This window comes from Artemia franciscana, chromosome 5, assembly GCF_032884065.1.
Source record: "Artemia franciscana chromosome 5, ASM3288406v1, whole genome shotgun sequence".
NCBI classification, from domain to species: domain Eukaryota; kingdom Metazoa; phylum Arthropoda; class Branchiopoda; order Anostraca; family Artemiidae; genus Artemia; species Artemia franciscana.
Window position 1 is genome coordinate 48,553,034 of NC_088867.1, and position 27,769 is coordinate 48,580,802.

At 33.2% G+C, this 27,769-nt stretch overlaps 1 protein-coding gene across 1 annotated transcript in view; it reads left to right on the plus strand.

Moving 5' to 3' along the window:
• LOC136027527 (dorsal-ventral patterning protein Sog-like) overlaps nucleotides 1-26,581 on the plus strand; it is a 167,361-nt gene extending 140,780 nt beyond the window's left edge. Inside the window, exons 10-15 of the mRNA XM_065704875.1 lie at nucleotides 723-842; nucleotides 8,598-8,781; nucleotides 16,039-16,178; nucleotides 18,779-18,952; nucleotides 22,580-22,711; nucleotides 25,993-26,581. Coding sequence (XP_065560947.1) covers nucleotides 723-842; nucleotides 8,598-8,781; nucleotides 16,039-16,178; nucleotides 18,779-18,952; nucleotides 22,580-22,711; nucleotides 25,993-26,157 — 915 coding nt within the window. The 3' untranslated portion in view covers nucleotides 26,158-26,581. The remainder of the gene's footprint in view (nucleotides 1-722; nucleotides 843-8,597; nucleotides 8,782-16,038; nucleotides 16,179-18,778; nucleotides 18,953-22,579; nucleotides 22,712-25,992) is intronic.
• Nucleotides 26,582-27,769: the final 1,188 nt, after the last annotated feature.

A 27,769-nucleotide genomic window follows, 5' to 3' on the forward strand; every position in this document is an offset into this window, starting at 1 on the left:
ATAACGGGTAAATTTTCTAAGACAATGAAGGATAAAAAAAAAACAATTTTTGAATACAAAATTAATAAAAAAAAGTCTGATTATTTTGCCTTTACATCCAGAAGCGTTTAGCAACAGGGAAAAACAAATAAAAAGCAACAAAAAAGAAAACAGCTTTAAGAAAATATGGAAAACACATAAAAAAAAAAATGGGAAATTGAAAAAAAAAATCCTGTTAGTTTTGATTGTGAAATTGCATATGCATTGAACAGTAGGAATCAGGAGTAAAAATCTCGCCCAATACCATTGTGAATGGTGTAGTACGTCAGTGGATATAGAGGGAATTTTAATCCCTCTAAAATTTCATCAATTTTACACGAATTTATTTCAGTGTTTGGAGTAGTCAGCGGACGAAATGATGTCCGGAGTCGTTTGTTTTGCTGTATACTGAAGAATTAACTTGAGTTTAATTTAAAGTTATTTAGAAAGCTTTTATTTAAGTGAAACAATGCAAATTAAAATGCTATGTTTTGGTGATTTGTGCTTTTGCTGTTCAATCCCCTATCTCTTGCTCTAGTTGTTTTCAGGTTTCTTTAGAAAGGCTTAAAGAATAATTAGAAAGGCTAAAGAATAAAAAAAAATTATATTTTAGAGGGGAAGAAAGACAGGTGGAATGGCAGAGAATTAATTTAATAGTTTTCTTATTTTTGTTCAAATTTCCCCTAAGTTCTATTTTATTCAAGGTTAAAGTTCCATCGAAATGTCTTCCCCAATATTCGAAAGCATCAATAATGAGTGAGGAGACAGGGGATTCGCCTCTAGGTCCTGGATATGTTCTCGATGAAGAAAATGAAATTCCCAAGGTTAGTATCTACTCACAAGTTTATTTATACACAAGTTGTCTCTACCATATGTTCGTAACAATCTAATAAAAGAATATGGGAACATTATGAGGGGGGAAACAGGTTCTATGAGTGAAAAGGAAAATCTTCAGTACCATCTAGTGCTTGGGCGATTTTTAGCTTAATCTCAGTCCTACTACCTTAAAGTAAACTAGTTTACTTTGTCAGTTAAGATTTTCCAAAGCTAGCACAGGTCTTCTTTGTGCTAATTTAACTGGAATTTGACTTAAAAATATTTCTTGAAAAAAAGAAAAGGCTGATTAATTATCACTCAAATAGAGACTTCAGCTTTAATCTATAACACGATAGACTATTTGTATCATTTGTTCCCTTTCTTGAGAATTTTATAGTTTTTAATAAATTTGCCAGACACTATACTGCCAGTGGCACTAGTAATGTTTTATTCTTTTCTTCCCATATTACTGCACCGAAGATTCAACCCTTGAAAGTTCCCCATTTTCTTCAAGACTAACTACGAAGTATCGGAAACTGATCAAAGAGGAGACTAAGTTCTTTTCTGAAACAAAAATTGGAACTACCACCCCTACTCCTGAAAAAAAACTTTTTTTGTTCCTAGCTCCAGAAAATTCTGCTTAAAAAATTTAAGATTTTTGCCCCAATAAAATTTTCCACAATACTTAAAGAAGGCATTTTCCCCCTTACATAATTGATATGTTAAATAAGTGAATCTTCTATTCCCCCTCCCTTGTTCGCCCCTCAGGTTTCAACCCTTATAAATTTCCAATTCTTCGAATGAAACCAAAGAGTATTGGGAGCTGACAAAAGAGGAGACTTTAAGTTCTTCTCTAAAACAAAATAACCGGCGCCACAAGATAAGATTTATTTCCAAAAAAAAAACGAGTATCGCAAGCCAAGACGGGTTGAATTTGTATTTTAGAGTCAAACTTAACAATTGAATCCAGCGAAAAAAACGAAATTAAAACACATATGTAGGAATCTAGAGGAGGGTATATGCCTCCTCCTCCCCTAGGTCAAAAACATTCCTAGTTCTAGTGTCTTAGTTCTACGAGGAACTAAAAATAAGCTTAACTAAAACTTAAAAATAAGCCTAGTAAGATTTTTCACAGAAAGATATGGCAGGAATATTCGCCTACTTAGTTGATATGCTAAATAAGTGAATCCCCCTCCCTCCTTCTTCTCCTTGCTTACCAATCAATGTGTAAAGCTAATTTTATACAGCGAGTCGTAAAAATGGAGAGAGGAGGGGAGGCGACTCATTTTTTAACCTATTAATTATAAATGGGAAAATTCCTTCCACGTTTTTCTGTTAAAAACTTTACTGGGGTAAAAATGGAATTTTTTTAAGCCAAACGAGGAAGACTAGGTCTAATCGAAAAATTACTAGGTAAAAGTAAATAGGTAAAACTACATAAATAACTAGGTAAAAAAATAAATAACTAGGTAAAAAGAAAAAAGTGCTACTCGTCAAAGTAATGAAGTTACTGATAAAAACCTAAATAGCAATATCCATTGTCGCTGATCTTTTTTTATTTTGCTTTTCACTGGGCTGAAGATAAGAGGACCTAAAGGATTTCAGGATGGATTGCTAAAGGGGTACAAAATGCCTATACGTCTGTACATTTTTGTTTAACTATCCATTGTTATGCACACTAAAGCTACCGTAACTAAGGCCGTATCCAAGACTTTGTGTGTGTGTGTGTGTGTGTGTGTGTGTGTGTGTGTGTGTGTGTGTGTGTGTGTGTGTGTGTGTGTGTGTATGTGTGTATGTGTGTGTGTGTGTGTGTGTGGTGGGGGGGTGTTACAAAATAATTTTTTTTTTTTTGGGGGGGGTACAGATAAGACTTAAAAACACATAAAAAATGTGTTTATATTTACTTTGTTACTTTTTTTTACGAGTCGGACAAACATTTCGGGGAGGGGGGGTTCAAACTCCCCTAACCCTTCCCCTGGATACGACCTTGAACCTGACTATTTTAGCCAATTTAGTATATTGAAACAAATATTGCAATAAATTTGAAACCGATCTCCATTTGGCATTTTCATCAAAGTTGCCAAAATACATTTTCTCGGTTCAATCAGTCTCCAGTGCCCCATTTTCAATAATACTTCGGAAAAATTAACGTCTTATTTTTTCTCTTTTGGTAATCCACCAAACGGGAAAAGTAGTTCCGGTCTCCGGACCGGATAATATAATAATATAAATGCTAATAAAAAATTAGTATTTTATTTTGTTTGACGGTTTTTCTGACTTTTTCATTTTTCCGATCTTTTTTCCATTCCGTTTTTTCCATCTCCACAAAGTAGAGATCAGCCTTTAGACGTTTAGCTGAACATACAGTATCGATAAATAAAAAGTAAGCTAATTTTGCCATTATCTAGTTCTCACCCAGTGACGCTGTACTGTTTATGGCACCAGTATTTCAATTCTTATCAATCCCAAACTACAGCCCCAAAGGCTCCCATTTCTTTAGTTTCCCATACCCTCTGTTCATTGCACCTTTAAAGGCTTAATAATATTTAGCCGTACTGAATTTATGTTATTATGCTTCGGTTGGAAAGGGGGGTCTGCATCTCCCCTCCCGTTAGCTATGCAAGTGGCTGAAAAGTGCACCTACTTTAAGTTTTCTTCTTTGAGTTGTAAATTTTATGTCTATTTTTGTAATTATACATTTGTTTCTATAGTAATAGTAATCCTGCGATAATAATTATGATTGAATACAAGGGAATCTGAATTTGACATCATGTCAAACCACTTGATATATAACCTACAGATAATTCTCTACAAAGTTAGAAAGCCATATTTTATAGTTATATTTTATAGCATACGATAAGGGAAGGAATATTTGGAAAAAATGAGTTGATACTTCCAGGTGTCTTAAGTGGTACGGCGCCACAGTTTATTTGTAGAATAACAATGTATCTGGAAATTTTGGTAACTAAAAAAAAGTAAATGTGATGCTTCATTTCAGTGTTTTTTCCAAGTGTTAATTTTTTTTTTTCATGACCGTGTTTCCAGGTATTAAGTACTACTATTGTAGTTAATGTGGTGTTTCATTTAAGTGTTTTATGATGATCGCTGATCAAAGTTTATGTTGTTTGTGCCTTTCATTTATGTTATTTTACTGTGTTCATGGCCGTATATTTGGCTTTAAAATACACTTATCTATTTATCTGTCTATCTATTGGACTCCCTGGCGGAATCATATATTCTTCCATTTTTCTTTCCAAAAAAAAGTTAGCACATGAATAACGAATAATTCATTTTAGTTTTTTTTTTTATGGGAGCTGGCAATTTGAGTTGATCGTTTTTCCGCGATGTGCAAACCTGACATCGTTGCTCTGACTTACGACAACGAGAGTGGCATTTTGACAGGTCGAGAGAGTTCTACTCCATTTTATTATTGTGACCATTGACCACTTGTTTTAAATCAAAACGTGTCTTTTTTTGTTATTAAGGCATTTTCTGATAGCTTAGAGTTTTGGCTGGATAATAATGGTGACTGATGGAACAAAATATGTCAAGGTTTAAGAGCTGTGTTTCAAGTCTTTTATGGACACAGTAGAGGTTTAATGTGGAGGGGGGGGGAGAATAGAATTTTAACCGGATAATTGTGGCGAATTATAGGTCAAATGATACCTTAAAGAGCTGGATTTTGAGTCGTTTATAGACGCTACAGAATTTTAACGAGGGGGGGGGTTTCAAAACTCAGAAATTTAACTTTCAATTTCAAAAATTGAAAGAACAAACAAACAGGAAATGAATTTTAGTCTCTCAGAATCGGAACGTCTCGAGATCAATACTTTTGTCTCTTTTTTTGGGAGGGGGGACAAATAAAAGTTTAAACTTGAAAAGCTTACTTTTAAGTCTTTTATAAATATTGCTGATGTTTTATAGGGAGGAGTAACCTACGCAATATTTACAAAGTATGAAAAAGTAAAAACAAGAGTTTTGGTCTGCCAGAAACGTTGCGTATTTTTTTCTGAACGCCACGAGATTAGTATTTTGTTTTTTCCTTTTCTTTTTTTGGAAGGGAGGATGGATTGAAGGGAGTACCTGATCTTGGAGTTTAAGATGTATTAACGTTTGAAGTAGGATTTTAAGTCATTTATGTGTTTCATATGCTATAAATGTTTTATTTTTTTCTCGAAGCTAAGAAATTAGCACTTTTTTTGGTGTTTGGCGTGTTTGGTTTTTTGGTGTTTGGTGTTTGCCTGTGCTGTTTTAAGATGGGTTAAAGTTAAATAAAAAAAAGTGATTTATGGTTAACTTTGAAATCTTGCCAAGGGGAGGGGGCATGGTTGCAAAAGTATTTCCAAAAGGGGAATAAATGTTGGGAAAAAAATTGTGTTCTCTTGTAAGAAATTTCATCACGTATTTTAAAGATATTTTCCTTGGAACGCAGGGTGTTTCTTTTGAGGCTGGAAAAATTACTCCTATTTTTTTATAGTTAATTATATGAAATAATTTATAATTACTTCAAACAGTAGGTTGTATGAAAAGTGTGGTTCAATCCCGCTTTCTGGGGCTATAATGAAAGAAAGGTTGAGATGGCTAGGCCACGTTCTACGGATGAAGGATGACAGATTACCGAAGATTTTCCTTTTCGGCCAACCGTCTGGGGCTACACGGAAAGCAGGTCGTCCTTGTCTAGGTTGGGAGGATGTCATAAATAAAGATTTAAAGGAAATGGGAACTTCCTGGGAGGGTGTAAAGAGGAAGGCTTTAAGTAGATTAGGTTGGAAGAGGAGCGTGCGTAGCTGTGTTGGCCTCAGGCCGCTTGGTGCTGCAGTGAGTTATTAGTAGTAGTAGTAGTAGTATATAGTTAAATTATATTATTTAAATTATAATAATATATATATAAACTATATATAAATTATATAGTTAAATTAAATTATAGTTATATTATTATAGTTAAATTATAGTTAAATTATTATATTTATAGTTATATTTTTTTATAGTTTTATATTGTATTTGGAATTATTTCTGCTAGATCGAAGCTTAGTTGATGATACATTTTTCTGTACAGCTAGGGTGACTTATCGTCTTTTAGATTGGTAGGTTTCAGCTCTTTAATGGTGCAAAGAATGTTTTCAAATGTGAAAAGCCTTAAGTAACAGGATAAACCAGGAATATTCCGATGATTCCATGGATAATTCCAGGAATATTCCGATTTTGCGATTAATTAAAAGAACCCTTGACACTGTTGTTAACATCACTCACCTTGTCTCTGGACGAACAACAGACAAAAAAACTGGACTTTCTGTTGAAGAAGTGCTAAAGAGAATAGAAATGCTGCAAACACAAATAACTCAGCAATTAAATAAATTAGATATAAATTAAGTAAAGAAATTAGACACGCCTGGTTGCAAAGGCAACCGAAAAACATTGTATTTTTCATGTTCTTTTCTATTTATTGAGCGTCTGTCAAGTCACTGGGCAAACAAAAACATCGGGACTTCATACAAAAATCAAGCGAAAATTTTACAAACAAAGCCATCTGGGTGGGATTTTCATTATGATCACTTATCTTTTCGAGGATATATTACCTATTTTTTTTTTCAAAAATCAGACACATTTTCTTAGGCTCTTTGAGTTTGATGTGTAACATTGACCTTAATGAACTTTATGTATTTGAAGAAAAAACATTGTATCCTTAATGGAATGTACATAGAGCTCACTTTCAGAGGGAGGAAAAAATGACAAAATGCGTACTAACACATAGTAGGGGGAGGGGTAGAGAAGTCAACCCTCCTTGTAAAATATTTTTTTCCTTTTGCAATCCTCTTCTTAATTCTCATATGAATTGTCTGGTTTTGTTATTTTGTTGGATTCTCCCCTCCTCCCCCTTTTGAGAAAATTTCTTGCGTCTATTCCTTGGTTTTGCATGACAAAAATGGTTTGGTAGACATGAAAAATACACTCAAGAGCTATTAATTCACTGTTTTTGGGGAAATATCTTATATTTTCCTGGAGCCCAAGACTAAAGGCACCCCTGCCTTTGACCTATTTTTGTTATTGTTTTTGGCAAATAATTTTCCTCAACTTGTAGAGCCCCTCTCCCCAACCTTTAAATGATACCCTTGTAAGGGAGGTTTAAATTACCCCTTCCATCCAGAGGTAAATTCCTTTATCTGTTCCTTGGTTAATATTTCCAAAAAGGGTATGACAGTAATCAAGGCATGAAATATGCTCCAAAGTTGTTATTTCACCTTTTTTTTTTAGCAATACTGTAAATTTTCCTAGGCCTCAAGACTAAGTATAACCCTGCTTTTGACCTATTTTTACTATGTTTTGGCACTTATTTGGCAATTTTCTTTAACCATATAGGGCCTTGTTCCACTACCCTCAAATGACATCCTTTTATCTCTTGTTTATTTCCCCAGTCTTAGTCTAGTACTTATGGAGTCACTCGGCTTGGCGTCTGCACCACTTTGACTATGAACAAGCAGAAAAAAGTTGCAACAATGTTGCTAAATTTTCAGCTATTGACTATATCGGCACTTGTACAATTCTATTTAAATTATCTATATCCTTAAATTGCTAAACTTAAGGCTTCTGTAGACGATCTTCGCCGTCATCTTGGCGTCTTTGAGTTGCTTCAATTAATTTTTCATCCATCGAGTATATGTTGTTACTACTATTTTTATTGACTCAATAAAGTAAATGACAAGCACAATAGATAGTGACCTCATGAACAAGTCAGAAGCGGATATTCTAATATGAGATAATTTAATTTGAATAAGTGAAAACTATCAGTTATCTGCTCACGAGCCTTTATTTGCAGGACAAATTTGAATAAACGTAACGTAAAGCATGAGTAAACATCATCCAATCTGGGGGGGGGGTGATCTCAAAACCCCTGGATCAACCTCTGTATGCGACATTAGATTGCTAAGCTTAAATAGAGGCTTAGTTTGCTCTAAAATACAGACTTTGTTAATTTTTAAACTCAAGTTACGATTGATTAAGCGTGTAGTAATTTATTTTCAATGTATAAGCAAAACAAAGTACAGTTTCTGTTCCCTAACTGTTTAAGTTTCTAAAAACTTAACAGTACTTAACAGAGAAAAGCTATTGAGTGCAGGGGAAAGCACTTAAATGCCCTTCAGTAATACAGCCTCTATTATCCGCTAAATAGGAACAGTTTTTTTCTCTAACTTAAACAAATTAAACCACTGTTTTGTTTAACTGTACTTGACAAACATTGTAATGCCAAGGAGCTTAAGTAGTTAAGTTGGACTAAGCAGCCGTTGGCTAAGTCGACTAAGTAGCTGTAAATCTTGCCATTCTCCAACATACAAGTGCTTCATTAGCTACTGACTTTACTGGTGATTTTGAACTGTGTCTACAAATTTTTGAGATCTTAACGGAAGATTTTAACAAAAATAACCGCTATTTGACTTAAGACTTTATTTAAGATCCAAGACCTTCAAACATAGCAGCTTTTTCACTATCTCTAAACTTTTCGGGTTTTCTCCGAATTTCCATGAAAGAATTTGGATTCTCATAAAATTTCCCGAGTATGAGCGGTAAGGAAAACTAACGAATTGTGTCATCTGCTAACGCTCTTTTATTTACGAACTTGAATTCTTGGGGAATTTCGGAGAAACGAATCTTCTTTCCGGGAAACCGTGAACAATTTACAGATGGTGGAAGCGCTGCTTGCAAGTAAAGCAACAATGCGTAAGCTTATGAATGTTTTGATTGGTTACTAAGAGATTGTATATGGACAGGTTCCTCGATGTATGTACGAAGGAAGATTGTACGAAGAGGGGGCTCAGTGGACTGCTGAGCATAGTCAGTGCACAATGTGCTCCTGCCAGCGTGGAAGAACTGTCTGTGATCCCATCGTTTGTCCTATCTTGAAATGTGATAAAATTATGCAAGTTGGCGGTGAATGTTGTCCTGTCTGTAAAAGTAAGTTTTTTTTTCTATAATCTATGTTGTTTCTTTGATGTCTTTGACTATTGTAGTACAACATTACAAATACAGTTTGTTTTAAAGGGCTGGGTATTCAGGGGATTTCGTTACTTTAAAGTAGTTATAGACTTATCTTTTTCGGTATAGGCAAATTTGAACCAGATTGCAAATATTTATTCTTTGTTTTTGCTGCTTTTTTGGGCTTATTAAACAAATATTCTCATTCTTAGTACGCTCCTATCCAGGAAAACGGTGTGATATATCAGTTTCTTAGAAATTGGACCATGTTAGGGGTAGGGAGTTTATGCTCATAGCAGTATCCAATGAAACATTTTTAGGTGATATCGGTGTAAGCTGCTATTTTAAATATCTGCTATTTTCAGCTATTTTATTAAATAGAGTTTATATTAAAAGTGTGGGTGCTCAGGGAATTTCGTTACTTTAAAGTTGTCATAGACTTATCTTTTTCGGTATAGGCAAATTTGAAGCAGATTGCAGATATTTATTCTTTTTTTTTGCTGCTTTTTTGGGCTTATTAAACAAATATTCTCATTCTTAGTACGCTCCTATCCAGGAAAATGGTATGATATATCAGCTTCTTAGAAATTGGACCATGTTAGGGGTACGGAGTTTATGCTCATAGCAGTATCCAATGAAACATTTTTAGGTGCTATATTTAGGTGATGTAAGCTGCTATTTGATGCCATATTATATCATGAATTTACATATCTGTTCTTCTTTCGGCAAATTGGAAATACAGAAGTCATTAAGAGTTTGGTCAAAAATTTTCTCCCCGTAAGCATTGTCATTATAAAACACATTCACCGATATTATAATATGGAATATGGTTTCAAAATAAAAAAGAGAAAGAAAAAAGAAAAATCCTGGTGATATAATGTCTCAAGTATAACAATCAAACTGTGGTTATCAATCGAATAATTTACTCCTAAAAAACTTACGCTAATAATTTTAGTCCATGTAAATACACACATAGTATATTGTATATGATATTTCAGTATAGATTAATAGTCAATTCTCTATTATTGACCTCGCAGCATACCTTCTAGTACGAAATTCTAAGGAATAATGTAAAATTATAATGAAATTGTAACAAATAATAATAGGAAAAAATCTTGATTAAGAAAGGAAAAAATATTTAAAACATTTATAACTAAATATTTGTAACTAAATAAAGCACGAATATTTTGGCTTCATATTGGAAACCCTTATCTACGCCAAAATAGATTAAATGGTTCATATATAGAAGAAATTAATATAAAGAGAAGAGAAGACGCTACGCAATCAAAGATAAAATGAAAGAAACTCGCATATGATAAACTATTAATTAAAATTTCACTGATTACTATAAATCAAAGATAATTTCTTAAACCACATTGGCCTGCCATAACATAAAGAAAGAAAACGACCGAAATGGGGTTTTTAAAGGCCAAGTGAAAATACTGAAGAAAACATAGAAAGCGAATATTTCGAGAGAACACCCGCTTCTCTTCTTCAGCGCGACCAAAATAATATAATCAAGGAAAAACCCAAAAACGAACGCGGAAAGTACAACAAAACCAATGAAAGAAAAATACAACACCAAAAAACGAAGATAAATAAAATTCAATAAAAGACCAAAAATTATAAGAATTACAATCAAATACCTAACAACAAAACTGAGCTATTCGCCAATATCCGCGATTTGCACAAAATCCAAGCAAATGTGAACTGCCATCAGCGGATGGTAATCAGTTGTATCAGTTGGCGGATACTAAGTTGTTCGTTAGTATTCGCCGATGGCAGTTCATATTTGTTTGGATTTTGTGCAAATCGTGGATATTGGCGAATAACTCACTTTATTGTTGTTAGATATTTGATTTTAATTCTTGTAATTTTTGGTCTTTTATTGAATTTTATTTATCTTTAATTTTTTGTTTTTTTAATTGGTTTTGTTGTACTTTCCGCGTTCTTTTTTTTTTGGTTTTTCCTTGATTATATTATATTGTTCGCGCTGAAGAAGAGAGACGGTTGTTCTCTCGAAATATTCGCTTACTGTGTTTTCTTCAGTATTTTTGTTTGGCCTTTAAAAACCCCAACGTAGATCGTTTTCTTTCTTTATGTACTGTAGATCATTTTAATTCAATGATCAACAGACAGTGTTGTCTTAGAAAACATTTTGGAATAAGTCAACCCTTAGCAACATGTAGGAAAAAACATGCACTACTTATTGTTTCTTGCTATATAGAGGCCTAAAACGCATTGAGTGAGTTTAAGAGTTAATCATGTTCTTTGAAACTAAAATCGAAAATCTTAGAATCTATGGTTTTGAAAAGAAACAGATTGGGTGGAAGAGGAGTGTGCACAGTTATGTTCTGAGGTGGCTTGGTTCCATAATGAGTTGATAGTAGTAATAGTAATTATAATGAGAGCTAATAGATTTGACGTATGAAAGGCCCATTTCATCATGTAATGCTGTAGTAAATTAAGACCGAAAGACGGAGTAGGATTTGTTAGATGTTTTTCAGAGAAATTGTCTACAAACTGTTTTGGGTACCGGTCTGACTGACCGTGTTTCAAACTGTACTGTACGAAAAACATAGTTCAACCCCACTTTCCAGGGCTATTACGAGAGAAAGGTTTTGATGGCTAGGACACATTATGTGGAGGAAGGACTACAGATTGCCAAAGATCGACCTTGTACACCAACCACCTAGGGCCAAACGAAAAACAGGTGGTCCCCGAATGGGGTGGGATGATGTAAGAAATGATTCAAGGGAAATTGGAACTTCTTGGGAGGGTGTGAAGAAAGAGGCATTGAATAGGTTGGGATGGGGAAGGAGCATGCTTGCTTTGTTCGGCCTCAGACGGCTTGGTGCCGCGATAAATTATGATCTCATCACATACAACATCCTATGAAGATGGTCACGAACTTTTATTGTAAAAGAGATTAATGATAGAGAGAATCACGATAGATGACTCTAAATAATTAGTTTACGCCTCGGTCATTTCATTTTATAAGGTCATAAACAACTATAAAAATTTTGTGAGCCATAATGCCCTCTGTGAGTTGCCCAATGAGTGAATGAAGTTCTTTGGAACTCTAGTCCGAAAAAATGTTAAAAAGGGTAGTTAATCAACTTGGTTTATGAATGTCCCAATTCATGATCAAAAAGTGTTTTGCTTTCCAGTTGCGAAATGGTTATATCCTAATAGTAGTTAATTATGATCTCATCACATGCAAAATTCATGCAGAAGCTCACGAAGTTCAATAGTAAACGAGATAAACGATATAGTAATTACGACTCCAACTAATTAGTATACATGTTGATCCACTAGTTTTCTAAGATCATAAACAACTATAAAAATTTCTTAGGGTTTGGGAAGGCGTCGAGGTTCTTTTACCACAACAAAAACGGGTCCGCAAAAGCGTAGCATATTTGATTCCAATCCAACTAGACAAGCTACTATGAAATGTTTAGTTAATGGTTGAACATATTTTATTTTTATGATAGAAATTTGGACAAAAATCTGAGTGTTGTCTAGCTGTAAAAACTAATCATCTTCAAGCGGCGCCTAAATGTAAGCTCTTGTCTCTGGAGGTTTTCGTTTTGACGCTTTAATTATTTTGTTAAAATTCGATGAATTAGGTTTTCTTCTCCCAATTAAAAGGAATTTATTAATGTTGTTAATTAATGTTTCTTTGATGCGGTTTCAAAACATTACTGACTAATTAGACCACCTTGTTAGAGACTGGATCTTTTTTCTAGCACATGTTTTTTGGAATTGTAAGGAATTTTAGACATAAATTGTGTCGAACCAATACTCCCGGGAAATTGGGAGAAGACTCCTTCGAACGGAAATTAAAAATTTCAGGGAATTCATTAGTACTCTCTGCAAAGAAAAGATGATATTCAATAAACACATTAATGGAGAAATATTCCCACTAAAAACCGCCTAAAAGCAGCTTTGCACTGTAGCGCTTTGCTGCTCTTGGTAATAAAATGGTAATTAAACAAGTAAATATGGCTGCTTACTCGCTTACGTATTACAAGGGTTCTTGAATATTATGTGGAATCTATTCAACTTTCAAATGCATGAGTAAAACTCAGAACTTAAGTTATTCACAATTGCGAAGCCACAGCTACACACAGGGATATCACTCGCGTCAATTCACGAAAATATTGGCTGGAAGGGGAATTGGGTTTTTCAAAGTCTGAGGGGACACCTTTGTTTTCTCAATTTTTTTAAATGAAAATACCGAAAAAGCCGTTTTTCAATGGACATCAAAAGATGGGTATTTTTCAAAATCTAAGGGGGGGGGGGGATCTTGAAGATTTCAGATGCGCCCTGATGCTTTCCTGCCACTTAAGGATGTAACGTAGTTGAGACAGGAAAGATATTTAGCAAAAACAAAAAAGGTCCTGTAAATGAGATAAAAATTGGAATTTCTAAAGTCTTTGCCCCCTCGGAATAATACTTAGCTTTTGTGCATCCCTAAGGAAAAGCTGTGACAGCATTTTTGATTAGCTCATGAATGAAATGGAGGAAGTCTTTACTAAGAGGATCGCGAACCTACGGACAATTTGAGGGGAAAAAACGAAATTTTCCGTGGTTTTGCAATACCATGAAAATACTTACAGCATAAAAGCCTAACTGCAGGTTAAATAGGTTGTTGAGTAATTTAATCTCCCTCTGCCTTCGTACAACAGTCAGAACCTTCTTAAGTGGACCTTGGATTACACTGAATATTATCTGAAGCAATTGAAAATGTACATTGATCCTGATAATGTGGGACAACAAGGGACGTTTACAGTTTCATGGATTTAGAAGAATATGCTGAATGAAACTTTAAGGAAAAATTATCAGAAGCGGGTTACTGGTAAATTTTATCATTACCGGTAAAAATTACCTGAAGCAATAAAAAATGTACATCGATCCTGATAACGTAGGATAACAAAAGGGCATGCCAACTTCCTGGATTCAGAAACAGATGCTGAATGAAATCTTCAAGAAAAAATTATCTGCATCGATCTATTGGCAATTTTAGCCATTACCGGTAAATATTATCTGAAGCGATAGAAAATGTACATCAATCCTGATAACGTAGAACATCAAAATGTGATGCCAGTTTCCTAGATGTAGCAGAATATGCTGAATGAAATCTAAAAGGAAAAATTATCTGCATCGATCTATTGGCAATTTTTGCCATTACCGGTAAATATTATCTGAAGCGATAGAAAATGTACATCAATCCTGATAACGTAGGACATCAAAAATGTGATGCCAGTTTCCTAGATGTAGCAGAATATGCTGAATTAAATCTTCAGGAATGGATCTACAGCTCAAATTAAGGTCCGTGAAATTTTTTCAAGGACACATCTCCACCTCTTCCTTACTATTAAAGACTAAAATTTCCTACGAGAATAGTTCCAAACTTGCAAAAAAGGAGTTTGTCTTCACATCTATTTCAAATTCTAGAAACCGCCTAGCATGACAGACGTCAAAGGAATTTTTTTCTCGTCGACTTGATAATTCGAGAACTTATTATACAAGTTGCTGGCACCAATATGCTATGCCAATTTAACATTATTTTTGACGAGTATTTGACTAATGGTGATGTGACAACTGTCATCTTAGCAATATGATTAATTGGCAACCAAATGAAACCAATTCTATGGTTCAAATGGATTTTATATGCAGAGGCGCCATTTGGGCCAAATCTTGGGGTGGACATGAACTTCATTTTGGGCCCCCCCAACTTTCACGTAAGAAAAAATGCGAGTTTTGGCAGCACATCGATTGAATATTCTAAGTAAAAACTCATTTTCAGCACCCGTGTGTTGCATGGAAATGTACTGTAACCCAATGTGGAACTCAGCCACACTGACCTCTAACATTAATTATAACATCAAAGATCATAATCAACGAGGTTAAGTGATTTAATTGAAAGTGGAAAATTCAACCAGACTAAAGGCTGGCCCTCTTCAGCGAGAAACTTTTTTATTTAAGTAAACAATACGCCGGTGAAAGTAATAGGCGTGCAGTAATTTCAAATCAATTGGACAGAATGGATTATGTTGGACATAATGGATTATTATGGCCGGCAAAGGGCCCTTTGCGGTGGAAGCTTGGGCCCCCCTGAAAAATATGCGGTGGGCATTTGCCCACCCCTGACCCCCCCCCCCCCAAATGGCGCCTCTGTTTATATGTCAATGAAAATTCGAATTTTGACTACATGTATTGATATAACGACCTCAATTTTATTATTCCAATATAATGCCATTTAGGGATTCAGCACCGATGGATTTCTAGGCTACCGCTTATTTTGAGCGTTTCTAGGCTGATTTTTCAGAATGAGAGTATGTTCTAGGATTTTTGACATAAAATTTGTAGAATTATTTATTTGGTCACAATTATCTAATTGTGGGATTATGTCAGCCAAATTTCTTTATTGAGTGTCCATGTTTAAGAATATTAAAATAACGCTGGAAGTAATTTCTAAAAAACGTAAGGAGAAGACAGTATGTCTGTCTAGCCTTAACCTGTGTGACGGAGGGTTTCATAATTTCTTGCATCCACGACATCTACCAGACGGATTGTTGAATCTCAAAATTTTTAGCGTCAAAATGCTTGATTAACGCTTAAGATTAGCCTATACCGTTGTAAAAACATTTCATTGAAATCACTATTAATACCAAAGATGTCGAAAAAAAAAATCGTAATCAAATACTAAAAGTACCTTTTAGCAGCCAATTTGAATAAGTCAGTAAATAAAATGAAGTGTTGAAAATGTTTTTCATTCAGGCACATCAGAAAACACCAAGCTATACCAGAGACTTTTTTTTACAACCGGATGACTGTTTAATTAAATCGATATAAGCAACGTCCTCTTAAAATTTCCTCACTTTTGTCTAATGTCTAATAAGCTTGTCTAATGACAAGCTGTTGTTGCAATGTTAAAACCGTTTACAAGTTTACTGACAAATTGGTCAGTATAAAACTGACAAATTTGATGGTAGAAAATACTTCGTGGCTCTCTCTGTCCCTCTCTCTTTTCCCTCTCGCTCTCTTTCTCTTTCTCTTTATCTCCTGGGCTTTCTCTTTCTGTCTCTTTCTCTGACTCTCTCTTTCTCACTTTCATATTTTTTTCTCTTCCCATAGCTTTTTTTGTTTTGCTAGTGAAGCTTCTGTAAGTGCGAATGTTTACCAGTTCTCTTAGGAAGATCAAAAATCAACATGATTATTTATTTTTAGACATGACAACTCCGAAAGTGCCATCATCCATGAAAAGCTGTTATTTTGAAGGTGATAAGAAGTACTACTCAGCTGGTTCCAAGTGGCATCCCTACTTGCCCCCTTTTGGTTTTGACAAGTGTGCTCTTTGCAGCTGTAATGTAAGTATAAAGCTGAAGTTTCTCCAAGAATACTAGAGTAACTTGTCTCTTTTTGGACAGGTAAATTTTAGCTTCTTAGCTCCGCAAAATATGCTTCTCTACGTAAACTTGTGTCAAATAGTTTATTCCGCACATACTCTCACCTCGCAGCTGTCCAATGAGGCAATATGTTTCTGTGAAGTTCTTTGCTAAATCAGGGTAATTTAATTGTATAAATTTATGCCATGTATACTTGGGCATCAACAAAATAGACAGTTCCTCAAAAAAAAAAAAAAAAAAAAAAAAAAAAAAAAAAAAAAAAAAAAAAAAAAAAAAAAAAAAAAAAATCAAACCTTCTTTGCTTAGCAGAATTAAGAGTATAATTACTTACGTCGTGATCCGCCCCGGTCACGACCACCAGGCTTCTATTAAGAGACCATGACATATATAAACACTGTCCTTTCCCGGCAACCGCGGAGAAGAGGAATGTCGATTTCCTGGGAAACATATCAGAAATAACGGCAAAATTTTAGGTCTTTTTTCAAAGATCCCTTGTGCAAAATTCATTTTGCTGACATAACGGGTCAGAGAGCAATATCTCTTTTCATAGCATAGGAAAACATTGCAATAGATGTAGAAACGCTAATCTTAAAAGTGATAAAGGGGCTTTGTTGTCTTATAGGATCATCCTATCTCGTCCATTATTAATTCTTTTTAGTTTTGTGTAGCCAAACTCTTTAGAATATATTATATGAAGTCAAAATATTCAGAATATATTATATGTAGCCAAACTATTTAGAATATATTTAGAAATATTAGGATATGGACTGGGGGCTCTTGCCATATTTTGTAGAGCTTAGGTAGGAGACCGGAGAAAAAAGACGACGGAAAACTATAAGTCGACAACTACTTTCCAAGAAATCTAAGAAAAAACATTTAAATTCTCCTGTTTTTTGTTTTTTTTTTTGCAAAACGTAGAGACACTCAGATTTAATGAAACTTAGATCATTGTATTTAGAAAGTATAAAGTTTGTTTTCCTATTTGATTGAGCAAAATTTTCTATTTAAAGTTTAGGAAAGGGCAGTCCCTAAAAATATTCTAGCACACCTGCTTGGAAAATATTAAGAAGCAACACGAAAAAAGTATCATTTGAGTGATTTGAAAGCTTTGGGAATTCCCTATTTTGCTACCCGCCTTTATTGAACTGTTGGCACTTTTAAGATCCCCCATCAGTTTTTATCATAATTCAATCCAATTTATTTTTGACTCATCAACAAAAAAAAAGAGGGTTTGTAGCCCTAGTGACAGAGTAAGACAAAAAATAAAATAAAACGAGAAAATAAACAATCAAAGAAAAGAGAGATTACAATCAACAAACACAAACATAACTACATACTATACGAAGAGGGAAGACCACTGGTGGTTGAGTTTTCTAGCGGAGGATTTGAAATCTTCCACTCTTTTATCAATAATGTTTGCAGGCAGAATCAATTTAAATTTTTGTACCATTTAAATTTTTGTAAATTGTTTTGGAAGTTCTCTGTTGTGCTGGGAAAACTCACTAATTGACCTATTTGTCTTTGAGACGGTCAGCCGACACTGAGACTCACGAAATGATTATTAAGATATCCAATCCATTTAAGAGTGAATTTTCATGTGCTATGCGTGAAATGACCCTATGGGTGAAATGGCATTTTATTCTACTATCCATTCTAATGAGATTACTTCAAGGTTGAATTGGTTCAAAATTGTTTAAACTATGTTCAAATTAGAACGCGTAAAATCATAATTATAGCATTAGCGTGGTATAATGTCTCTATGGAGCAGCACCTATGTGCCTGACATGACTCACAGAGGGAGGAGCTAGTGGGGACAAACATATATAAGTAATTTATACACTCCCTCTACCAAGCTGTAGTGGGTGTGGATAATCAAACACTAACACTTTAATGATGTGTTTGTGTTTCTGTACCATATTCAGTAGCTTTCTAAATGGACTTGTACTTATTTCATCAATTACGTCGGCTAAATGTACTTATGTGCATACCATAGACTAATACTTACGTCATAAGCTCATTATACTTAAATTTCTAGCTTTGTGGGTATTAAATGGTACTGTAAAAAGTTCTATTAAACGAGGGTATTGAAGGGAAGAGCTTGGGAAAAAGAGGAGGAAATACTTTTATAGAGTAGGTTAAAGCCTTCTGCTAGCTGTGGTATGCATAATTAGATCTGTTAGAAGATGGATTTATTCACTTTTGGAACATTGTGTCATTGTGTCTCAGTTAAAATATCTCTCCTGGCACTCTGGAACCTTACCTTTTTATAATTATATTTTCTCTGAACTTTTACTTTTTTCATAAAATTTGCCTTTTTTGATGAATTTGCCTTCCTCCTTGCCTCAAATATGGCCCCATTTGATAAATTCCTGTGTTTCAACTGCTTAAATGAACTGTGGAAAAGCTTTTGTTTGATCATAGTAATTATTAGGTTTGTATCTGATTTAACTAGCTTTGTGGTAATAATAATTTGATAGAGACGTTTAAATTCAAATTACCAAAAGATGTCTAAATTTATCACAACACGTTTTTCATATATATTTTTTCTTTTATTTTCATAGGCTGGAACTCTAAGGGTTGAATGCACTCGATTGACCTGTCCCGAGCCCCAATGTCCCGAGAGCGATCGATACCGACCCGACCCAAAATCATGTTGCCAAGAATGTAGAATTCCTGAACCTACCCAACCGACTAAGAATTATGAAAATGACGGAGAACAGGATGAAGAGGCACAGGTTTGTTTTGCAGAATAAAACTGCTAACTGTAATTATTGCAATGATAATTACCTGTAATTAGTGTTTTTACGTTATGTTGTAATTATTGTTATCTATCTATTTGCCCAACTCGTCCCACGGGAAGATCTACACAGTTAAAAGAAAATAAATTAAAAAAAAAGAAGAAAAAGATTCAAGCATACAATATTTTTATTTATTTTATTATTTTTAAACCCTTAAATAAACTAATATAATAGTAAGAACACGAAGATAGATCATAAATCCAATAAAATACGGTACATCTCATAAAGCCGAAATGTCTCTGCGATCTCGTTATTTTAATTTGATTGAATAATTTCTTAGGCCCTATCGCCTTTCTATTTATAATTAGAATGAAATAATTGAAATGAATGAAATTATCTCGTTTTTTTAATTTGATTGAATAATTTCTTAGACCCTATCGCCTTTCTATTTACAATTAGAATCAAATGATAGGAATAATTGAATAATTGAAATGAATGAAATAACCTCGTTGTTTTAATTTGATTGAATAATTTCTTAAACCCTATCGCCTCTCTATTTATAATTATAATGAAATAAATGAAATAATGGAATAATTGAAATAATTGAAATGAATGAGATAATCTCGTTATTTTAATTTAATTGAATAATTTCTTAGACCCTATCGTTTTCTATTTACAATTAGAATGAAATAAAACACTGAAAAAACGTAAAAACTTTAATATTCTAGTCATTTTTGCAAGAAAATGACATAAATTTTAGTACTTACGTATTATACAGACCGCGCTCAAGAAGTGAAGTTTGGTTAATCCTAATGAAATATACCAACACATTTTGAAAATATAAGACTTCTGTAACAAAATTATGGAAACTACAACAAGGAATTATGGAAAGCAGGCCACCCAGAATGCAATATATTAAATACCTAACCTAGCCTACTCTATATATTAAATATTTAATTAAATTATGCCTGGATAGTAGTTTTCTCACTCATAATAGGCTGATTATCTCCGAGTTCATAGAGAGAAACCGTTTTTAAACAGATGAAGAACAACAGTATGGTAGAACAACAGCATAGAACAATAAGATCACCAACTTTTTTTTGTTAAATTTTTACACTAACAGTAATCAAATTTTGGCTTCCACAAGCGAACGTGGAAAACTTGCTATCAACCAATACGAGCTATCAGCAGTAAGCAGCATATGGTCCTCAGAATTTATTTCATTTTTCATTTTATATATTTAAATTAATTTAATTAGCAATTATAAGTTAATTTATTTTGTTTATTATTAATTTCCTATCTGTTTTTGGAATATTATTAGTTTTGTTTATTATTAATTTATTATTTATTTTGTTTACTGAATTGTTTATTTTATTTAACCAATTTAAATTTATTTTTTTAACAATTACAAATTAAACAAATATAGTTCAGACCAATCACCGATCCAGGATGAAATTTGGGCGCTCCGTAGATAACGGCATAGGCATGCAGAGATATAAAATCTCATGAGGTTTTTCAATAATATATATATATATATATATATATATATATATCAATTTAATATCAATTATTAACAAAAAAACTACATCTCCTCCAAATGCCACAGCGTGATATGGAGGAGGGATAACAAAACAAATCCACAAACAAAAAAAAGTTATAATAACAATAAACATTAACCTCAGAAGGGGTTTAAAAACAAAACACAACTACAACATCATGTACCCTATTATCACCAACCTTACACTCAACTCCCTTCTTAACGCACACTAGTCAAAACAAGACAATACAATTTTATGACTTACTGTCATTTTATTCTTTAATTACGCATCCTATTAAATTAATCTTTAAGACTATATTTAGAAAACAGTCAATTCTTCAACAGCCTTTAAAGTTCCTTGAAGTCATTACTTTTAATATTCTGTCTTAACGAATTCCTATATTGGAAAGATAATGAAAGATAACTTCTTTCTTGTACCTGGAATCTTTTCTTACCATGGTTGGATCCATGGGGATTGAACACAAAATCGAAAACTATTAGTTGAAAATGTCTTTTTTTTTTTTTTTTTTTTTTTTTTTTTTTTTTTTTTTTTTTTTTTTTTTTTTTTTTTTTTTTTTTTTTTTTTTTTTTTTTTTTAGCGAACAATAACAAAAACTTGGCTTTCACATGTGAGCGTAGAAAACTGGCTATCATCCAGTGCCAGCTATCAGCAGTAAACAGCGCATGGTCCTCAGAACCACTATTAGCAAGAGAACTTCTTTCTTGCACCTATGATCCTGTCTTGCTTCCTCATAATGGAGGAGGATCTTGTCTTGCCTCCTCATATTGCCAACCTCATGGATGGCAGTATGTCCAGGGGGATTCAAACACAGTAATTCAAACCTTGAACACAGTCGAAAATGCCCTTTATATTGCCCTTCAGATTTATATTGCCTTTGTATATTACCCCTCAGATTAGTTTACCCCTTTTGGATTTAAAAAGATACCCGTTCTTTAATGTTTTTGCTGAAAGGTATCTTTTTTGATATTTCCATTAAAAAAAAAATTACCCTCTTTCTTAAATTTTCAAAAATATGCTTATTTCAAAATCTGGAAGCCTTTATCAACAAAACAGAGACAGAGAAAACAAGCTAAGACATACATTAAAAAGATGAAAAAATAATACAAATACTACATAAACATACATAACGGAGAAAGAAACTCACTTTTTCTAAATTATAATTTAAAACTATATAAGATAAATTAAATTATAATCCTTGGTTTTAGAATGTGAGCTCATTAAAAATATGAAAAAATAGTACAAATGCTATATAAAAATACAAAAGGAAGAAAGAAACTCACATTTTCTAAATTATAATATAAAAACATACAATTTATAAATTAAATTATAATCGTTGGTTTTAGAATTTGAATTCATTAAAAAGAGGAAAAAAAATAATACAAATGCTACATAAAAATACAAAAAGGAAAAAGAAACTCACGTTTTCTAAATTGTAATTTATAAATTTATAATTTATAAATTTTAAATTAAAATCGTTGGTTTTAGAATGTGAGTTTCTTTCGTTTTCTTTTCGGGTTTAGTATAACATTTGTGGTTTCTCATCTTTTTATATAAGTTAATTTGTTTTGTAGGTTTTATAATTTTTTTTTAAATTTATAAAACATATAAATTACAAAATAAATTATAATAATAATTATAAAATATTTTTAAAAATTGTATATATATTTATATAATCTCCAAGCGTTATATTTTCTATAATATAAACACTTTCATTGTTTCTAGATGAAAAAACGAAACTATGGAAAAGTTTTACAGTATTAATTCAGTAAATTTTTTCCAAGCAAGGAACTTGGGCATTGTAAAAGAAGATAACCCTCCCTTTTTCCCTTTTTTTTTTAAAATCTGAAGTTGCAATATTTTAATAAAATATCGAATATGCCCCCCTCCCGCACCAAAAGTAATACAAAGTGTTATAACAAAAAATGCTAAGAATCTTGATCAGACCTTTTGTAACTAGCCTGTGACGAATTCTTCCCCTATCATCGATTTATTTTTATTTTTAATATATTAATTAAATATTAATATAATATTATTATTATTTTAATTTATTATATTAATTTTACAGGCGAAGAGTGACGCAGACATTCTGGCTGCTGGTGGCTGTAGATTCAAAGGAGAAATGTTTGAGAATGGCGGTGAATGGAATCCTCGAATTCTTCCTTGGGGCGAAATGAAGTGCATAAATTGCAACTGTAAAGTAAGTCACCTTACTAGTGGCTTAGCCAAGTTTCTATTTTGGGCCAAGGGGTTTGACCGGAGAAATCTGTATTATTATTTTGTTATAAAACAATTTAAATTTTTTACTTTTCCGGCTGGGGAGGGGTATATTCACCTGCCCCAAACTAAGCAGTTACCCAATTTTATTTTATATATATTTTTTGGGGGGGAGGGGAGGGGGGTCTTATCCATTAAACAGCAAAAAACATAATTTTTTATTCAAATCACACTCTGAAAAACTGACTTTACAAATCCGGTTTTTCAGTCCCGTTTGAAATAATCCCGTATATAATGAGATTTTTATTACTTTTATTACTTTATTACTTACTTACTTTACTTAACTATTATATTATTACTTTATTACTTATAAAGTAATAATACTTTATAATACTTTATAAGTAATAATACTTATAAAGATATTTATTACTTTACTCCAGTGACATCTTATCCGATTTTCCATTAAACAAATACATATAAAGTTTGTTCGGCCTGATGATGACCGCACCATTAAATTAGAATTATTGGATTAAAATAATTGATTATCTTTATTGGTCGTTTTTTTGTTTGTAATTTCAGTTGTGCAGTTATTCTAATATGTACCAAAAAGTGGAGGAGGTACAATAATGGGAAACTTTTCTAAAACGGGATGGAAATAATATATCCCTGTAACTCTTTATGTTTCATTTTCGGAAATTCTTGGCTCTAGTTTGAAGATTAACAATCTGTAAATTTGGCAGTCTCTGGCCCCATTCAGAGGTACTCTATTGAAAGTACTTGAGTACAGTTATTGTACAGCGTAAAATTTTTTAAGAATTATGAATCTAAATACTCATTCACTTTACATGAGCGCCATCTTATCAGATATTTTGATAAGATATTTATCTATAAGTGTTTCGATTATGACCTAATGGTAGCCAAAGCATTTTTATTAAATTACAGGAATTAATTATACGATATAGTTCGTTTAATATAGGTTTGATTATTAGTTTTAGTGCACATTGTAATTTTAGTATGATAAAGGTTGAGATTTCCTGAAAACGGGGTGAAAATTAAATATCTCTGTAATTTGTTTATGCCTCTATAATAATTCTTAGCTCTTGGCACAAGACCAACACTTTGAAAATTTGGCAGACTTTGGCAGACCAATTCCGAGGTCTTCTATTGAAAGTGTTAGAATGCAGTTGTTTTATTTCGTAAAAATTCCACAAAAAAATGCGAATGCGTTTCCTTGTGATTTTCTCTTGTGGAGCTTAAAAGGAAGCGGTTTTCCCAATAACTTATCTAGGGAGAGGTGAGGGGTGGGCTACCGGGCTTAGACCCTCCCCCCTCCCGAAATTTTGTTTTTACTCCCTTTAGTTAGAGCTTTTTTTTACTCCCTCGGGCTGTCCTCCCGTAATTCTGGTCCAGTACTTTCGTTGTTAATAAAAAAAAACAACAATTTTTGATCTTTTTTTCTTTAGTTTCTATTCTTTATTATGGCAGACCAATGTGGTTTTTTGAAGTTATCTTAATTGTTTTCGAATTTCAAGTGTTTTTTAAAGTGTTTTTAAAGTGTTTTTGAATTTTTATGTCAATCTTTTCTTTTGCTATTTCTTTTACAGTAATTATTTTTATGAACATCTACCGTATTTCGGATCCAAAGAGCTTCGTGAGAAAAAAGACTTTGTTTACTTAAATGCTAAATATTCAATTTATTTATTTTTAAACTTTATGCTTACATTAGCCTACTGTGGGCTATTTTAAAGTTCAAACCGTATTTTATGTGTAAGAAGTGGCTCTGCTGGACCGATCTACTTGGCGCTCATCTGACACCTTCATCGCCAACCACCTTTGTTTTTGGAGTAAATTGCCAGCAGACAAGGGAACAGTTCAGTCCTACTTATACAGTCCTATAGTTATTTCTTTATTGTATTTATACCGGGTAGTTGTAGTAGGCGAGTAATTCCAGATAAGTTACAAGTGCTTTTGTTGAAAAAGGAAGAAGAAAAATTGTGTGAAAACAAGTAAAAAAAAATAGTGTACAATATTACGGAAAAGAATTATGAAGAAGATAAAAGAGCTGAGCAGAGAATCAATGATCCTGTCTTATAAAAGTAAGAAAGTGGAAACCGACCTCATGTTTTATTATCAACGTAGAATGGCTTTCCACGTCCCCGAGAAATGTTTCATAAATTGTCAGAAATAGTCTTATTCCTACATACTAAGGGCTAAAATTAACGTTGTAAGTGCTGGACCGACGTTGCGCTTTTCTAGCGAAGATGCGCTTTTCTAGCCATCTTCGTTTAATACTATGCGTCTTTTATGCCAGGTTGTAACCAATGATTCTTTTTAGGGTGACGCTCAGTTTAAGCGTTTTTTTTACGCTGATTTATTTAATTTAAGAGTTCGATTAAGTGAAACTGAATATTTTTAGTTCTTAATTTGTGGAAACTCTTGCTATCGACGTTTAAGGTAATCTAATCTCGGTTAATTGTTAAGCCAACTAATGAAAAATTTTATTAATAAGTTAAATATCAATATCGATTAGTTACAACCACGCTTTTTGACGATCCATCTAAAAAAGTTATTTTTTGTCACGTTTTTCAGTTATAAAAAATTGCCAAGAAAGCGCTCCCTTTTCTCTGCGAATTTATTGTTCGCATATTACTATGTTATAAGGCTGAATGAAAACGCAACGAAAACACTAAGAGAACTTCAGCACTTTCGCTAGTGCCATAAGCCGTTACCATGGGCTCGTGACTGCAAAAGTTTTGCCTTGGGCAAAGCTCAATATACTCCAGACTTCTACCTCAACTTCCTTCTTCTTCAAAGCTTTGAGCCCCATACAGTTTTCTTAGATTCAAATATTTAGTTTCATATTCATCAGCAAAAAAAAAACAACCTAGAAATGACATATTTGACCACATTTGCTGGTATTTAATGAATCAACTTTTTTTTGCCTCAACCTGAAATTTAACATAAAAATTCAAATTTGTAAAAGAACTACAGCAGAAGACATTTTGGATTCGGAATGGGCACATATTTTTTGGTTGGTCCGTAAAAAATTATTTTTATGGCAGTTTGTTTGAGGGTGAACCTTTTTTTCACAGGTTTCCTAGACTATAAGCAGCTTTCCTTGTCAAAAAATTGCCATTTGAATTGAATAGCAATGGCCAGGAGATTCTTGTTCAACGGTAAGATTTGTTATTTCAAATTTCAAAGTGATGAAATGCAGCAAAGAAGATAAAAAATTCATTTATTTATAAAATTTTTTTTCGACAGGATGGTAGAGTGAAATGCAAACGTCGAAAATGCGTAAAGAACCGCTGTGTCGCTGGCACCCGCCAGGTAAAGGATGAATGCTGTCCCCCTTGCGCACAAGAAAAACTAAAGCGCTCCAAGCGGAAAAAAACTAAGCGACGGAGGACTCTAGTTAGTAAGCAGTAAGGGAATGAGGATGTGAAGCGTTGTTTTTGAAACGGGTCAAATGTGTGGACGTTAATCTTCTTCTTCTGTTAATGTCCCATAGGTGTGATGAAATCAAGTCAAATATTGAACTTTCATCCGTTTGCGTGCCATATTGTTGTCTTTTAGTTGTCTGCGCTTTTTGCATTTAAATTTAACAGGGTGCAAATTATATAGAAAACCACCGAATTTATACTCGTTGCATTCCCAGAAAAACGGATTAAATTTTTATATACCAAATACGAGTTTAGAGCATTCTTTGGCGAGATTCCGATTTCTCTCCTTTTATCACAGTCATCGAGTCTAAAATAAATTGCTCTGAAGTAGATTGACCTCATAGCTGAGGGGAATATGGCGAACATGGCGAATATTGGCATGATCCGCCACTGTCAAACATCAAATAAAAGTGAGATAAAAACAAAAGCAACACAAAACAAAAAACAAAAACAAAAGATAAAATTAAAAACCAAAATTCCCTGACATATTATTACCGCACGATATAAACGTTGTATGACAGTGTTATTTTATTATATAGCTTTCATCCGAACTTAGAACTTACTAAGAATAATTTTTTTCAACTGAAAGTAAAGAGCGACATAAAACGAACAGAAATTACGAATTTCATCATTTGAAAAAAATATTCAAATTTATCTACAAAAAATTTACTCTCATCGAGAGAAACGTGATAATAGGCAAAATAAGATTCATTAAAATGGTATTAAATTTTAGGAGTAAAATATATTAATTATAATCTAATATGTTGGATAATCCACGCAGGATTATTTCCGTTTGAAACTATAAATCACAGGGTTTTCTAGGATCGCATGGACTACTGAACATATGAATTTTTTTTACCGATCGATATTTGTTTCGATACTCCATATCTATAACGAGAATTGCGTATCGCTGCTTTTATTATCATAGACCAAAGAACCAGGGAATGCTTTCTTGTCGCCTAGATTTTCAGGACGTTATTTCATTTTACTTCTACTTGACTCTTTATGACTTACTGATGAAAATGAAGAAATATGGATGAAACAGAGAGTTCTTTTCTCGCCTAAGGTTCATGGAAGCAAAGACACACCGGAGTCATTTTCGTAGATTCTGAGTTGGCCGTCGAAAGCTCACACTGGCTTTTTAGGCTTTTGTCATATTTATCGAGCTTATTTTTAATTTTGTTTTGTCTGAGTTGGTTGGCTCCAAGTATTTTTCTACCGTTGGTTTGGATTGCTGAACTTTAAGGCCTCCAACAACTTTAAGAACTTTAAGGCCCCTTCCCATTAAGTCAACTCTTCTCCCAACCAGGCCAAAGAATTTTAAGCAAACGCAAAATTGTGTGTGCGTGGACCCTTGGAAATTCTGATTGGAAATTCCAACATATTGAAACTTTTTTTTGATACATTTCTGAAAGGAATTCGTACAAAATGATTTAAAATAAAGTGGATAAAAGACACGTGAAGACGTCGACAAGTTATAATTTAGAGTATATTAATTCGTATATTAATATAAAAAATGGGAAAAAATTATGCAGCGCCTCTGGGCCTCAATCTTGCCCCTTTCTTAAAGACTCTCCTGCTGGCAAAAAGGGAATTTT